Source organism: Tupaia chinensis, unplaced genomic scaffold (assembly GCF_000334495.1).
Source record: "Tupaia chinensis unplaced genomic scaffold, TupChi_1.0 Scaffold000199_1, whole genome shotgun sequence".
In the NCBI taxonomy this organism is placed as follows: domain Eukaryota; kingdom Metazoa; phylum Chordata; class Mammalia; order Scandentia; family Tupaiidae; genus Tupaia; species Tupaia belangeri.
This window is the reverse complement of record NW_006159674.1, coordinates 3,022,531-3,040,283: the sequence shown is the minus strand read 5'-3', so window position 1 is coordinate 3,040,283 and position 17,753 is coordinate 3,022,531. Positions and strand designations below refer to the sequence as shown.

Here is a 17,753-nt window from a genome sequence, read left to right as displayed (position 1 = left end):
GAGATAAAAACTTTACCTGTTTATGTCAGTTTTGTACAAGTGGGGAAGCAGTACGAAAAGGAGATACAACAAGGAAGTGTAAAAAAAATCATAAGTCAGGAATGTAAAACAGTACAAGAAACCAGGGGGACCTTTTATACAACTAGACAGCAAAAGCAACCTCCTTCTCCCCAAGGTAGTCCAGAAGATGATACTCTAGAGCAAGTATCCTTTCTAGACAGCTCTGGGAAAAGCCCTTTAACGCCAGAAACACCCAGTTCAGAGGAAGTGAGTTATGAATTTACGTCTAAGACACCAGACTCGCTCATAGCTTATATACCAGGGAAACCCAGCCCAATTCCTGAGGTTTCTGAGGAATCGGAGGAAGAAGAACAGGTCAAATCAACCTCCCTTAAGCAGACTACAGTGGAGGAAACTAGAGTCGAACGTGAAATGCCCAGTGACATGAGCAAAGACTCTAACCAAAGACCCAAAAGTAACAGAGTTGCCTACATTGAATTTCCCCCTCCTCCCCCACTGGATGCAGATCAGATGGAGCCAGATAAGAAGCATCATTATCTTCCTGAAAAAGAGGTTGACATGATTGAAGTCAATCTGCAAGATGAGCATGACAAGTACCAGCTGGCTGAGCCGGTCATCCGAGTGCAACCACCTTCACCAGTTCCTCCTGGGGCAGATGTCAGTGATTCCAGCGATGACGAATCTATTTACCAACCGGTCCCAGTTAAAAAGTATACCTTCAAATTAAAAGAAGTGGATGATGAACAGAAAGAGGGGACAAAATCCAAAGCTTCTGCTGAAAAGGCTTCCAACCAGAAAGAACTTGAAAGTAATGGAAAAGATAATGAATTTGGTCTTGGCCTTGAGTCACCTCAGAACGAGACGGCCCAGAATGGGAACAATGACCAGTCTGTCACGGAGTGTTCCATTGCTACCACAGCGGAGTTTTCTCATGACACCGATGCCACAGAAATCGACTCTCTGGATGGCTATGACCTACAAGATGAAGATGACGGTTTGACAGAGAGTGACTCTAAACTCCCAACGCAAGCCATGGAAATTAAGAAAGATGTCTGGAACACAGAGGGCATTCTGAAGCCAACTGATCGCTCTTTTAGTCAAAGCAAACTCGAAGTTATCGAGGAGGAGGGCAAGGTGGGACCAGATGAAGACAAGCCATCTTCGAAAAGTTCTTCTTCTGAAAAGACTCCTGATAAAACCGATCCAAAGTCAGGGACTCAGTTTTTCACACTGGAAGGCAGACATCCTGACCGATCGGTGTTTCCTGATACTTATTTCAGCTACAAAGTAGATGAAGAATTTGCCACTCCTTTTAAAACCGTGGCTACCAAAGGTCTAGATTTTGACCCGTGGTCTAATAACCGAGGGGACGATGAAGTTTTTGACAGCAAATCACGGGAAGATGAAACAAAGCCGTTTGGTCTGGCGGTGGAAGACCGCTCTCCAGCTACAACCCCTGATACAACACCAGCTAGAACGCCAACTGATGAAAGTACCCCAACTAGTGAGCCTAACCCCTTCCCATTTCATGAAGGAAAAATGTTTGAGATGACTCGCAGTGGTGCAATTGACATGAGCAAGAGGGATTTTGTTGAAGAGAGGCTCCAATTTTTCCAGATTGGTGAGCATACTTCTGAAGGGAAGTCAGGGGACCAGGGGGAAGGGGATAAAAGTATGGTCACTGCCACACCACAGCCACAGTCAGGGGACACCACTGTAGAGACCAATCTAGAGAGAAATGTAGAGGCACCTCCAGTCGAACCTAACCCCAGCGTCCAGACCAGCGGAGAGTGTCAGGAAGGCACATCCTGTAGTGGCTCCCTGGAGAAAGCAGCGCCCCCAGCCACTAACTCCTCTAAAGTTGACCCCAAGTTGCGCACGCCTATAAAAATGGGAATTTCTGCATCCACCATGACCATGAAGAAAGAAGGCCCTGGAGAAGTAACAGATAAGATAGAAGCTGTGATGACCAGTTGTCAGGGATTAGAACATGAAACTTTAACAATGCTTTCAAGTACAGCCAATAGCCAGATGGGCATTAGGCCCCAAGAGAAACATGATTTTCAAAGAGATAACTTTAATAACAACAACAATTTGGATTCTTCCACTATACAGACAGATCACATTACAAGTAATGTAGCTCTGACAGAACATTCTGCACCCACTCGTACCACAGAGAAAGCTAATCCAGTGAAAGTCTCCTCAGGGAAGAAGACAGGGGTACTACAAGGACACTGTGTAAGAGATAAGCAGAAAGTTCTTGGAGAGCAGCAAAAGACAAAGGAATCAGTAGGGAGTAGGCAAAAATCCAAACTTCCTGTAAAGACCACTTCACCAAAAGATATCTTCCCACCAAATCATATGTCAAACACTAAAGCAAGTAAAATGAAGCAGGTTAGTCCATCTGAGAAAACCAAAGCTCTTACTTCTTCTTCGTGTATAGAGGTCAAGTCTAGAATTCCAGTAAAAAACACACACAGGGAGAACGTAGTTTTGGTTAGAAAAGCATGTGCCACACCAAAGCCAGGGCAGCCAGACAAAGGCAAGGCCAAACAGCTTCCATCCAAGTTGCCAGTAAAGGTAAGATCCACCTGTGTCACCACCACCACCACCACCACCACCACTACCACCACCACCACCACCACAGTTAAAGTTAGGAAAAGTCAGCTTAAGGAAGTATGTAAACATTCCATTGAATATTTTAAGGGAATTAGTGGTGAGACCTTAAAGCTTGTGGACCGCCTCTCTGAAGAAGACAAAAAGATGCAGTCCGAGTTGTCCGATGAGGAAGAGAGTACCTCAAGAAACACGTCGGTGTCCGAGACTTCCCGGGGTGGCCAGCCTTCAGTTACAACGAAGTCTGCTAGAGATAAGAAAACAGAGGCAGCACCTTTAAAATCAAAGAGTGAAAAGTCCGGCAGTGAGAGAAGGAGCAGTAGGAGGACTGGTGAGAATGAAGGCAGTCAGGTCTCTCGAGCACTCTTTGCTCACATCCTGGAGAACGAGCCTAGTTTGTAAACACTTTTCAACTCGTAGACCCTAGTGCATGAACTGTTGTGATTGCCTGTGGAGTGACTTAACCGTAGTTTCTCATTCTGTCATTGTCATCTGTATGTGCTGTCTTATATACTCTTCTTTCTTTGAATCAAACTACACTGTAGACAGCTAGGGAAGCATGCTGAAGATTTTGGTGTCATTCAAGATGAACTACTTTTTTTTCAATGTGCTAATGGATATGATTATGTCAAAGTAAAAGCACAGATGTTGAAATCCCGTCATGGTGTTTTCACCAACACGACACTGCTGTAAATGTTGTAAAGTAGCTAGCTTGTGAGCATGTTCAATCCCATTACATTGAGCATCCATGTAGTCTGACATTTGGCCTGATGCAGGAGAAAAACAAGTGAGCCATGTGAAAAGAAGTGTTCATGTAGGTGATCAGGACACATGTAAGTGTACAGTGTTAGCATTAGTCTCTCTGTAAAATCTGAGTTCTGCTAAAAGCAATTTTCCAGTATCTTATCTTTCTTGATGATTATTTTAATTAAGAAATTGTAAATCGTAGGTCCACAGAGTCCATGTGAACGGACAGATATCAGGATGGCAATAGTAGCCGATCACCTGGGACTTAGTTGGACAGGTAAGTGTGTACCTGGCGGGATGAAGCCAATACCGTTTCTTAACTTCTTTGCCTTATTCACAAGTAGTTTTTTATATATTTTTAAAGAAATAGAAACAAGCAACTCATAAAAAAATTTTTTTAGAGGGTTTTTTTTTTTTTTTTTTTTTTTTTGCCTTAGGATATGTGTGTTTGCCAGAGAAATAGAGACAGTCACAGTGAGAGAGAAAGTGAAAAATCACCCCCCCGGGGGGATGGCCACACTGCAACCTTTTCTCCTCCATTCTTTCCCAGGTTGTCATACATGCACATGTACCTGGTGTGATTTTCAAACTACCAGTTCTGGGACTCGAACCGCTGTCAGCCATGTGGAATTCCAGTAACGTAACTACTACACCAGCTACTGGTCCCATAAAAAACATTTTTATCATCTATAATTCTATCTACCCGTAGGTAATTTCAGATAGTGCCTTGCACTTTGTGCTTTCCCAAAGCTTTTTCTATGTACAGACACTAAAGAGCAGACATGTAAATTTTATTTTACTTTAAGTGTGAATCTTCACAATGCCATTTATGATAATATAGAATAATGCTTTACCTAATAACACACTTATTTTGCAGTATAAAGGAAAACATAGCTAAGGTCGGTGACTTTAATCTGAATTCTTTAACATGATTAATGTCCTTAGAGCAGCAATCTTAGGCAACAACTCAATTAGCCCATTCTGGGTTTCACAAATTTTAATTATTCATGAGTCACCTTGACAATTTTTATGTCTACATATAATATATACATTTGTTTACTTAGTGCTTTTCTTTTTGAAAATATTTAATTTTATTTATTCATTCATTTTATTTTAATTTGACCAGAGAAAGAGAGAAAGTGAGAAAGCAAGCCACCAGATCTGGGACTCCCACTGTGGTCAACCATATGGGAGTGTCCAGTGCAATTTTCCAGTATCGTATCTTTCTTGATGATTATTTTAGTTAATATTTAATATTTTCATTAATTTTAATTTTAATTCTTGATGATTAACCACCCTGCCATCTGCTGGTCCCCACTTAGTGCTTTTCTTTAAGTGTACTCTTTCTTATCCTCGAGGATATATTTACAAGGAAAACCTCACATTACTTTGATCATGGAAAACAAAGATTATTTACAGTATCCATGCACTGGGTTGTTGGAAAAGTCACATTTTTGCATAGAAAAACATAGAAAAAATACATCATGACTTTTTGGACAACCCAATAAATAAGAAAACAAGATTATTTCAATGTTGAATTAAAATGTTAAAAAATAGGCTACAAATAAATAAATATATGCAATTCATGAAAGTAGTGGAATTCATCAAAATTAACAAAATTTTATAATCAGTGTGTAGTGAGAAGATATTTGGCTTGATTTTAATTAAAGATGAAAATGAGGGGTGCTGGTAAGTGGCATGGTGGTTAAGGCACTGGACTCCCACGATAGTTGACTAGAGTTCAAATTCTGGACCTGGCACCTTGCTTTCTCACATTTCCTCTGTGTGTCTCTATTAAATTAAAAATAATAACAATAATAAATAAAATTAAATAAAAATAGTTCTTAGAGCCTACCAGGTAGCATGGTGGTTCAAATCCCAGAGCTGGCAGCTTGCTTTCTTACTTTCCCTTTCTCTCTCTCTCTCTCTCTCTGGTCAAATAATAATAATAATAACAAATAAAACTAAATAAATAATTTCTTTAAAAAATAAGTCTTTAAAGGGAAAAAATGATGAAAATGAGTTTTTTTTAATCATTCAAACAATTCAACTTTGTAGTTTTGATCTTAACATTCCCCCCAAATCCTACCTCCCATGAATCTGAGACATTTTTTGTTTTGTAGGTTGAGTGTGGATTTTCTTAATACACGGCCAAAAACCATAATTGTTAAAATAGTGTTAATTACTGTCCTAGCTAAAGTCATCTTTCATGTCAGCAATGACATTCATTCCATATAATTATCCCTGCTGTTAAAAGGGGAGATGTGAAATTAAATATTTCATCGGAATTATTTTCCTTACATGCCCTCAGCACCCCTGTCCACCCTCACCACTACAGCATACCAAACCCTCCTCTCTCCATCCAAGCATCCCTGCTCTCGGGTACTCTGCTAATGACCAGGAGCCTGATGGAGCTCCAAAGAAGTATTTGATCTGAGGAATCCTCTGCAAGTGGTTGAGCGTTAATAATTATTCATTATGTCTACATATTGACTAACAGTACAAATAATACTTATAACAACATTGTAATCTGATAATACACTGGAGAAAATAATAATTTTCATCATTATATGCCTCTGTTAGATTATTTTCTTTAAGCAAATACAATCTATACTGTGTCAGAGTAAATTTTCAGAGGAAGTGTAGCATAATAGCCAGACACAGGCCATAAAACGGTAGAAGCCGTAGTGTGTGTGTGCTCCTCACTGTGTCTCCAGATAATGGATACAGCTTGTCACGAGGGCCTGTTGGGCAATAGGAGTATTATCTCCCTCTCTCTCTCTCGTTTAGGTTTTTGCCATAGTGCATGTGTACTTGCCAGAGAGAGAGAGACAGAGAGAAGGAAAGTGAGAAATCACCCTGAAGGGTGATGTCCATGCTGCAATCCCTTGTCCTCCAGGCTTCTCTCAGGATTTGGGGGACTCATGCACACATTCCTGGAGTGATTTTCAAGCCTCCAGATCTAGGACTTGAACCAGAGTTACACATGTGGAAGTCCAGCATCTTAACCACCACACCACCTACAGGCCCAAGTATTGTCTCTTATAAGAAACAGGAAAAAAAAAAAAAGGCCAGTAGATGGCGGGGAAGTTAAGCCGGAAGTACTCCACATACCTGACTCCACAGTGCAAGTCCTAGACCTGATGGCTTGAAAATCACGCTGGGGATGTGGGTGTACATGCCCAAAATGCCAAGAGCAGAATGGAGAAGGTTGCTGCATGGCCATTCCCCTTGGGAGATGATTTCTCACTTTTCCTCTCTGTCTCTCTCTGGCCAGCACATGTACATTTTGACAAAAACAATCTTTAAAAAAAAAGAAAAGAAAGAGAAAAACTAATTAATTTCTCTAACTAGACTTTAGGAAAATTAAACATTTGAAAGAACAAAATTTAAATCTGTTCCTAGAAATCATTATCAACATCTCATGTGTGGTTTTTCCTTAATAAAAACCTTTTATAATGTTATAAAATACTTTGTAATCTTCTGTTTTTTTATTTACAACTACATTGTTTCCTACAAAATCATTTGTTGATCCTGGCTTTAAAAGATAAATAGCAAATCTTATCGATGTACCTTTTGATAGTGTTTTTCTAACTATTAGTCCCAATGCACTCAGTTCTGAAATCAATTCATGTTTTGTTTTTAAATGAAATATAATGTAAAAGAAAATGTGCATTATGTGTATTGAGGGAAATTCTGCTTCATGAAGATCTGGTTTAATTTACATAAAAATATTATATACAATGTGTATAACTATAGGCCTCAAAACCATTTACAAGCCAGTGCCTTCCATAAATTAACTCCTCCTTTTGTTCAACCTGTGAGTCATTTTTAATTTTTCAGTAATAAAGGCTTGAAATGAGCATTCATATCTTAAAAAATCATTGTATATAACCCTTACGTATCATCTGGATTGATTTCTAGAGTAAATCACTTGGTCAAAGATATGAACTTTTTGAACTCCTGAATGCATTTTGCCAAATTGCTGGAAATATTTCTTAAGAGAAAGAGAGTCTTGACCAGTTCCTTTCTATGAGAATATTTCACCCCATTTCTTACATTTTATAATCACTTAAGGTAATATACTCCCAACAAACATTTTTTAATGTGCAAAAAAATACTCAGTGAAAAGTCTCTTTCCTATCTTTGACTCCTAAGTTTCCCTCTCTCAAGACAGCCAGTACTACCCAGATCATGTCTGTGACTCCAGAGAGAGACTCTTTACATTTACAAGATTGAGTATATGAGTTGTATATACAGAAAACTATCTTTTTTGGTAATATAAGTGACTGTGTATCATACACAGTGATCTGGCCCGGAGTTACCATTAACCTCATGAGTGGAGTTCTTGAAACTTAAAGGTTTATAGAGTGAAATATTATGTGAGAAAAAGATATATTTCACAGATTGCTTGGAGGAAACCCTACTGGCATCTCTTGTGCCATATTTGTGAATTGTATACCTCTACCTATTTTGTATGCAATTTGCTCAAATTGTAGAGAATATGGCTGAATTAGAAGAATCAGGCAACACCATCTTCCCAAAGGCTGAGAATCTTTATGAAATCATCTTTAAAGGGAATCTAATTATATGTAATTACCGAAGAGACTTATGTCACAGACTGAATGTGATTACTACTTTCCTGTGAAATCAAGTATTAAAAGTTAATATCCAAAAAGTTGTTCTTTGGCTTTACTATAAAATTCTTTCACTTTTGTGTGTGTGTTTGGGGGGGGGTGCTTTTGAACATTTCTCTCTTGAACTGTGTGTGATAAAAGTATCAAATGCAATCTTAGTAACTCTTTTTCTTTTTACAGAACTGGCAAGGGAACTGAATTTTTCAGTGGATGAAATCAATCAAATACGTGTGGAAAATCCAAATTCTTTAATTTCTCAAAGCTTCATGTTATTAAAAAAATGGGTTACCAGAGACGGAAAAAATGCTACAAGTATGCTGAAATTACATTATTTTTAACTTTCCAAAATGCATATATCCAATAAGCCTACTGTTAGGTTCATTCAAATATTACTCTGTATTTTCTGTGATTTTTTTTAATATAGGAAAATTAAATCAGAATGATCATAAAGTAACTCTTGAAATTATTCTTGTTAAAGCTGACATTCTAAACTGCTTTTAGAAAGCTTTTTGGAAAGCAATGAATAGGGAATTGTTTGGGATTTGCCTGTCTTTCTGTGATCATTAAAAGTGAAAATATAACTGTAGTTGTTAAATCATGGAACAGTCTTCAGAAATACTCGGAAATTACTGCCAAGGCTAGAAGTGAATGTGCAAGTAAATGCAGAGAGAAGGATAGGATCGAATTAGGGGAGCAAGTGGTTTTATTCAGCTCAGTCTGTAGTGGTAGAGAATTCTCGAATATGTTGAATTGGGTTGGGTTTGGCTTTGTTGGCAAGGAGGGGTATGGAGGATGGTGGTGTACTTTAGCAAGTGCCAAACCCACGACAATGTGGAATAAGTTATTGTGGGTTTGCCTGTGTCAGTCTGACCTTTAAAATGCTAAGCCTCAAAAAATGAGGTTGACCTATTTTGACTAAAAGGAAAGGAACTTGTTGAAAGTTTTATTAGATCCCTTTATAACTAAAAAGAATATAGCTATCGGGACCAGCAGACGGCGTCATGGTTCTGTCACTGGTCTCCCACATAGTTGACCATGGTTCAAGTCCTGGACCTGGTGGCTTAAAACTTACACTGGGTATATGTGCATGTGTGCCCAAAATCCCAAAAGGAGAATGAAAGAGAAAAAACTGTGGTGTGGCCATCCCCCTTGAGAAGTGATTTCTCACTTTCTGTCTCTCTGTCTCTGTGTCTTGGGCAAGTGTATGCACCCGATACCAAAAATCTCTCTTAAAGAAAAGGAAAAAAAAAGAATCTAGCTATCTTCAGGCCCATCTGCTATTCATGAAATGAATGCTATTGTAATAACACACCACTTTACAAAGTGATGCTTATGACCCTAACAAACGTCTCCCTAAGGCACTGAGCATTCTGAGCCCCCTCTAGTGACATTGCAGAACTGGAGTGCAGAGGAGCTAAAGGGTCAGGAGGGTGGCTTTGTGTGGATGTTGTGCTGAGTGGAAGGCAGCAATGTAATTGGGTTTTCAACCTCTTTTCTCCTTTTCAGCTGATGCCTTAACTTCGGTCTTGACAAAAATTAATCGAATAGATATAGTGACTCTGCTAGAAGGACCAATATTTGATTATGGAAATATTTCAGGCACCAGAAGTTTTGCAGATGAGAACAATGTTTTCCATGACCCTGTTGATGGTAATTGAATTTAGTGTTCATATTTATTTAATCATTTGATAAAATGCAAAAGTGCGGTCGGACAAGGCAGTCACTTAAACCCAGCAAAATTGCGATGTGCTTGACTTAATTTCTCATTTTCACAGTGTTTTCTTTGCCACGTTCTGCACATAAACACTCTGATATCTGACTTGGTAAATGTCTCTGTTATATGCAGTGTAAATAATGAGGTATGAAAGCATAAGTTATCCAAAAAAGTTGAAGTTAATAACATTTCATATGACCAAGAGGAAGAAAGTTAATGCTTAAAGCCTTGCTTTTGTCATTTTTCATTTTTACATTAACCAAAAAAGCTAGAGATTTCTTTTATTTATATATAGTAAAACCAAATCTTGAACCACTTTTATCAAGGAAGCAAGGTATTCAGTCAAGCTTGGGCATATAGTGTATAAACTTTTAATATAAAACAGAGAATTTACTGTTCTGGTACCAAGGATTTAAGCATGCACTGAAAAAAAAATCTTGTCATTTAAATAAGTGTGTAGCTGCTTATCATTTTTAACTTCATCTGCTGCCATTTATTCTTTGTAAAAGTCTTATATGATCTATTCTGTATAAAAAGGCAGCATAATTTGTAATTCAACAAGCATAGATAACAAAATTCCTCTTTCACGTTAGCTTAATTTACACCATATTGTCCTCTTCATTACATAAATTGGAACTTTCTTTATCGATGTGGAACATAAACTTTTTACTATGATTTTTAATATAGTCTTTTCAATTGGAAATGTATTCCAACAATAAGTTCTGAGTGGACGTTACTGATGATGGTGAAGAGACATAAAGAGGAAACCATTCCATTTCAAATTTTGCAAAATACGGTGATTTTTTTTCATATTTCACTGGCAAAGTTAGACTCATTACCTTGTAATACTACATTATGTTATGTGGGAAAAGATCTCAAATCCTTAAAAAGTTTCCATTTACTTAAAGTAAACAAACTTTAAAAGCATAACAAAACTAAACATAGTTCCCATATAACGTGAACACAAAGGGTAGTGAAGTCATAAGCTGTGTCTTTTTAAGCATGTAAATACCACAGAGGTTCTCGTCAAGGCTGTCATAGATGTGAGACTGTGTATTGCTAACCAAACTCTTTTTGCTTTAGATAAATGTAGATCATTGTGATATCAAATTATGAATTATTGACAAGTTATAGTTCATAGATTCTTTTCATATTCTTTATAGGGAAAATTTTTTAAGAAAAGGAACTCTAATAAAAAAGACCATCAGAATACAACAGAAGTATTTGGTGACCTTAAACACTTCGTTTAATTTTAACATTTCAAAATCAGAATAGTGTTCAAATATATTTACAAGAAATTTTGTTGCTCTCTCTTAGTATTTCATAGTAAGGTTCCTCATTTAAAAATGTTTTGGGGGGTACCAGCAGTTGGCGCAATGGCTAAGTTGCTGGACTCCCACGTAGTCGACTGCGGTTCAAGTCCCGGACCCAGTGGCTTAAACTCACGCCGGGCGCATGTGCGTGCATGCCCAAGATCCCAAGAGGAGAATGGGGGAGAAGGGAATGTGGCGTGGCCATCCCCCCTGGGGGGTGATTTCTCCCTTTCTGTCTCTCTGTCTCTGTCTGTCTGGCGAACGCATGCACCCTATAGCAAAAACTTCTCCAAAAAAAAATGTTGTAGGGACATTTAAGAATGCATACATAAAGTAAACTGTATTTACACAGGTTATAAATCTCCGCTAATCTGAGCCTACTTTTCAGTAAGATTCTGGCTTATCGGTGACTATAACTGGAAAAAGTCCACTTACTTACAGCTATTTGAAATTACAACATCTGAATTGCTGTTTACCTTGGGGTGATGGAAAAACTAGGCTTTAGTTTTGTTTTATAAACCAATATAAGACAGTGTGCTTCGTTGCCTTTTTTTTTCCTGTCTCTCCTCTTCATTGAATTTTTTGAAACTTCCTTTCCTCACCACGACCAGACCATTGTTGACTTTTCTCTCTGCTAAGGCAGAAAAATACTTTGATAGTCCACACAGCAATGTTTGAATCAAAGGATTAGCGCCCTCCTCTGTAGGCCGGTTAATAAGCTCTCTGTTTCAGTTTGATCGTGAATATTCAGAGGGTTCTCTGTCGAAGGTTTTCCTCCTATGTGTGTTGTGTATCATTTTTTTTCTTAATTTGATTTGTGCTTGTAAGTGGACACCGTCATCGGCTTCACCAAGACCTCCATGCACACCACAGCCCTTGCATCTCTGTCACATTACAGCACCAAAACTACATGGAGTCCTCCTATTTCGTCTGCTTTTTAAATCCTTTTCCTGATAGCTTTGTAGGTTTTTTTTCCCCCAATGCTGCTGCTCTAAAATCTAATAATCATTTCTTTCCAAAGATTAAATTTATTTTTTCTTTGCTGCAAATTTCATGTGAAACAAATACGAATTAGAGTCAGATTTCATTGTTCATATTGTACAGTACTTAAATTATAGGTAATTGATCACAAAACTTGGCTTCTTGTGGCTTTACTGTATTCAATCTACCACAGTATAAATTTTGCATGCTAAACATAGAAAGATAATAAATTTGGCCATGGAATAACTCTAATGTTGGATTAATTAGTCTGCATATTAAGTTATAATATGAAAAGTATATCTCAATTGATAGAAACACTATCTTAATTGCTTATTCTATTTTATTGTAGTTTGCACTAGGCTTTAATTTCATTGAATTACATGTAATTGAGCTAAACTAATAAAGTTGTCAACATAATTCTATAAGTCATCATACATTTTCATACCTGATATCATTTTAATCATTCCATGTGTTTTTGTTTGATGTGTTCTAATTCATTTCAGTCAGTCCAAATGTACTGTCTTCCATAGGTTATCCTTCCCTTCAAGTGGAACTGGAGACCCCCACAGGGTTGCACTACACACCACCCACCCCTTTCCAGCAAGACGATTATTTTAGTGATATCTCTAGCATAGAGTCTCCCCTTAGAACCCCCAGTAGACTGAGTGATGGGCTAGCGCCTTCCCAGGGAAACCTAGAGCATTCAGCAGCCGGACCTCCCGTGGTAACTGCGGAAGATACTTCCTTAGAAGACAGCAAACTGGAAGACTCAGTGCCTTTAACAGAAATGCCCGAAGCAGTGGATGTAGATGAGAGCCAGTTGGAAGATGTGTGTCTGAGTGAGTATCCTCAATACCTCGGAAGTTTGGCTGGGGTCCCAAAAGATGCTAAATCAGCAGAGCCTTTGAAACAGACTAGGAAAGTAGGAGTAAGTGCTGAGCAGCAGGCAGAAGGAAAATCTGGTCCTGATGAGGAGATGATGGAAGAGAAATTAAAGTCTCTGTTTGAGGACGTTCAACTCGAAGAAGGAGTAGAATCTGAGGAGATGACAGAAGAAAAAGTACAGGCTGTTCTTAAACGTGTTCAGCAAGCAGAACTGGAAATGTCTTCAATTACAGGTTGGCAGAACGAGACATCCAGCGGAAACCTAGAATCCCCTGGCCAAGCTCGAAGAATAACTGGTGGGTTACTGGACCGACTGGATGACAGGTATGGCTCAGTCTCAGAGAAAAAGTGAAACACAGGTTACCTGTTAAAAGTGTGCTTTAAATGCATGCCTTTTAGCAATGACACTTTTCCTCGATTACCATCCCAGTTTGGGGGTTACTATCTGTTTTAAAGGTTGGTTCATTACGGTAATCTGGAGAGGGAGAGTGAACTCATATTCAAATACAATTCTCAAAACTATTGAGAGCCTGAAGTAAAACGCAAAAAAAATTTACATACATGCCAAAGATTTATAAGTTAGTTGCCTTCCCTTTAGAAGACTATTCTTTTCTTATTTATTACTTGTATTATTTTATTCACATGGCTAGTAGTTAATGTTCATTCAAAATAATTTAATAAATAAAAGTCCAGGTCATTTAGAAGTAGACATTTCGATTGTGTCCTAACTACAAACATAAATATGCTCATCATACAAAATACTACAGTACAGATTTTTTTAAATGTATTTAATTTTATTTATTTATTATTATTTCTTCAATTTGACCAGAGAGAGAGGAGGAGGGAGAGTGAGAAAGCAAGCTGCCAGTCTGGGACTCAAACTGCAGTTGGCCATGTGGGAGTCCAGTGCCTTAACCACCATGCCACCTACTGGTCCCTACAAGAGAGATTTTAAAAATCAACATAATCCCATCATCTAGAATAGCCACCATTAATATTTTGCTGGATTTACTGTCTTCTATGCACATTTCAAAAATGTTTTAGTGTAGAAAATGCAGACAAAGAAAATGAAGTCATCTGACGACCTATCATACTGAAAAAATGTTAACACTTTATATATCCTATCTTTCCAAAAATGTTATTTTTCATCATTTGAAACACATGTAGTTCTTTACTCCAAATAATATTGCCATGGTAGATATCTATTTACAACCAAAATAATTTCTTGATCATGAATTTGGTTCATTTTTATACCGCCTTTATACTGTCTTAAAAAGCTAAGAGTCTAGGATACCCAAGACATTGGTTCAACATCTACCCCTATTAGGTTTGCACTTCGTGATTTCGGATGAATTTATAAGCTCTAAGAATAAGACCACTTTTCTCAAACAGGTTTATAGATTTAAAAGAGAAGCCTGTATCATACCTACCAAATGTCTGATGCAAACAGTAATCTCTCAGTGACAAGAGGCTTCACTTATTTGCAGATTAGGCTATATTTTACTTCACTGGTAACTAGTGATACATCTATGTTGGATGAAGAACCGATATTATTGGGTCGTTGGGAAAGTCATGATACATCTTTGTGTAGAAAACCAGAAAAATAAGTCATGACTTTCCCAATGACCTAATATTTCACAACCATATTTAATATATGTCACTGATAAGTTTCTTGCTCTCTAAAATTCCCTAAAAAGGAGTTTATAAATTTGCAAGGAGTTTAGAAAACTCCTTTTGAAAACATCAGTGTATTCAATGTACAGCCTACCAAAGAGATTATTGCAAAAAAGACATAGTACTAATTTTAATGTCCGTGTTGGAATATAGCCATGTAATTTATTGTTGTACATCAGGAAACAAATTTAAATATATTAAAGGTATTCATTATTATTAACTCAGAATTGCTTATTTCATATAGGCTCTTCCATGGAATTAAAATGGAAAAAATCCTGAGATTGTCTTATATACAGAATATGATGTGCTATTGATGCCTTTTCTTAAATTGCTCAGATATCAAAATTTGATTTTGAAGTATATACTTGACAATTATAAACCATATATACAAGGGGAATTCCAAATGTATGTGCAAATATAGAATTATAGTAGCAATTTACTTTGGTGCAAAATAACTTGAAATCCATGCATAGTTTTTTCATAGTATGCATTTTCCATAAGCTTTTGGAAGACCCCTTCTGTACATATAAAACATGGTTCTACTTACTGCCTTCTGCGGTAAGCAAAGACACTAAAAATTCACAAACTATAATATAAAATGAAGGGTATCTATACCGCAGTTAGTGAACATTTACCCTAAAAGAGTAGAAAATATTTTTTTATTGCCAGAGGGCATATGCAAATGCCAGAGAGAAAGTACCCTCCCTACCCCCACTCCCCTTGGTAATGGGGTGTGGTTATGCTAAAGTCCTTTCCCTCTGTTTCTCCATATTTTCAGGATTTGAGGCATGTATTCATATGTGCCATATTTTTCAAGTTGATAGGGCCAGGGTTTAAATCCTCTCTTCTATATTCATTTTTTAAATGTCTTAATTCTGTAGAAAGGATATTCAAAATGTTAATGGTATATTTTTCACACGGTAGAGGGTCAGATGACTTTCCATTTTGTCATGTGGGATCTGGCTCCCTGAGCTACAGAGAAGGACAGAGTGAGAGAGGGAAAGTGAGAAGGCAAACTACCAGGTTTGGGACTTGAACTGCAGTCGGCCATGTGGGAGTCCAGCACCCTTAACCATTTATACCACCTCCTAGCCCCAGATTTTTTTTTTTAACGAGATTTTTGTTATAGAGTATGTGCACTCACTGGAGAGACAGAAACAGAGAGACAGAAAGCAAGAAATCACTCGCCCCAGGGGGTATGGCCATACCAAGTCCCTTCTCCTCCATTCTCTTCTCGGGATTTTGGGCATCCACACACTGTACTCCTGGAATGAGTGTTAAGCTGCCAGGTCCTGGAACTCGAACTGCGGTCGACTACATAGTAGTCCATAACCATTACGCCATCTGCTGGCCCCCCGGAAGATTTTTAATGGTTAAGGAAAAATGGTCAGCAAAGGGTATGTACCAACACTCTGAACACAGTGAGGTCAGAAGCAGAGATTCAGATAAAGGATTCAGATAAAGGTATCACAGTTGGAAAAGCATAATAGAAGTGTTCATAATTGGAAACATATACAAAAGACTAGAATTTGGGGGTTCTTGGAGATGCCAGCATTTTCATCACAAGATTGGTTCCGTTCTGTCAGCAAGCTTTACCACCTCCTAGCCCCAGATTTTTTTTTTTAACGAGATTTTTGTTATAGAGTATGTGCACTCACTGGAGAGACAGAAACAGAGAGACAGAAAGCAAGAAATCACTCGCCCCAGGGGGTATGGCCATACCAAGTCCCTTCTCCTCCATTCTCTTCTCGGGATTTTGGGCATCCACACACTGTACTCCTGGAATGAGTGTTAAGCTGCCAGGTCCTGGAACTCGAACTGCGGTCGACTACATAGTAGTCCATAACCATTACGCCATCTGCTGGCCCCCCGGAAGATTTTTAATGGTTAAGGAAAAATGGTCAGCAAAGGGTATGTACCAACACTCTGAACACAGTGAGGTCAGAAGCAGAGATTCAGATAAAGGATTCAGATAAAGGTATCACAGTTGGAAAAGCATAATAGAAGTGTTCATAATTGGAAACATATACAAAAGACTAGAATTTGGGGGTTCTTGGAGATGCCAGCATTTTCATCACAAGATTGGTTCCGTTCTGTCAGCAAGCTTTTTTTTTTTTTTTCCTTTCTTTTTAAATGGTACTATAAAAGCAGTTTGAAATATCCTACCCCTTTTAGATTGCTGGGTTGTAACTATAGGATGTCCATGGACCTCTCAGGATTACTTTTCAGTATACAGTATTCAAGTAGCTAAACTGCAATGAAAACAGAACAGATGACAACAAGTTAGCCAGGATACTAGTTGGCATGTGACGCATACCTGGACCTGTGTAGCACCTCCTCACACTTCCACCATGGTAGCCTCTCACATTTTTAGTCCAGTGACTAGCTTTTTCATACCATCTATTTCATACCTTCAGATATGATTTAAAACATGGCTGTAAGAAATTTGTCCTTTGGAAGCCCATTGTCAACCATAGGTTGCCATTATCAATATGCCATCTTATCTTTTGCAGCCCTGACCAGTGTAGAGATTCCATTACCTCATATCTCAAAGGAGAACCTGGAAAATTTGAAGCAAATGGAAACCATGCAGAAGTCACTCCAGATGCAAAGACAAAAACCTACTTTCCAGAATCACAAAATGATATAGGAAAACAGAGTGTTAAAGAAACTCTGAAACCAAAAACACAAGGGTCTGGTCGTGTTGAGGAACCAGCATCACCACTAGCAGCATATCAGAAATCTCTGGAAGAAACCAGCAAGCTTGTCATCGAAGAGCCTAAACCCTGTGTGCCTGTCAGTATGAAAAAGATGAGTAGGACTTCTCCTGCAGATGGCAGGCCAAGGCTCAATCTCCATGAAGAAGAGGGGTCCAGTGGGTCTGAGCAAAAGGTATGTCACTTGGTCATCCAGTACGCTGTCCTGTAAATTGAAAATGCTGATGCTTTGCTTCTCGTGAGTCTCGTACCGCTGGGCCCAGAGCGCTTTACTATTTCTATGTGAAGTCGTAGTACTAAGGGTGGAAGTCGAGAGAGCGCTGATGGAAAGAAATACCATTTGATCATACCTTTATTCAGTGGGTAGGAAAAAGGAATCGCAACACTAAGTAACTAGCTTAGGGTGTAATAATAATTTTGTCTGGGACTCAAGTTTCTTAAAGAGTCA

The 17,753-nt window shown here is 38.2% G+C and overlaps 1 protein-coding gene across 2 annotated transcripts in view; it reads left to right on the top strand.

Moving 5' to 3' along the window:
* The window catches only part of ANK3 (ankyrin 3), a 743,189-nt gene that overhangs the window by 694,200 nt on the left and 31,236 nt on the right, over positions 1-17,753 (top strand). Inside the window, exons 11-16 of one of the 2 annotated variants that reach the window (XM_027771265.1) lie at positions 3,587-3,661; positions 8,202-8,333; positions 9,528-9,671; positions 12,560-12,868; positions 13,148-13,238; positions 17,102-17,480. In XM_027771265.1, the coding sequence (XP_027627066.1) occupies positions 3,587-3,661; positions 8,202-8,333; positions 9,528-9,671; positions 12,560-12,868; positions 13,148-13,238; positions 17,102-17,480 (1,130 nt within the window). Of the gene's footprint in view, positions 1-3,586; positions 3,662-8,201; positions 8,334-9,527; positions 9,672-12,559; positions 13,239-17,101; positions 17,481-17,753 lie in introns of both variants that reach the window. The other variant, XM_027771266.1, reaches the window with a different exon arrangement.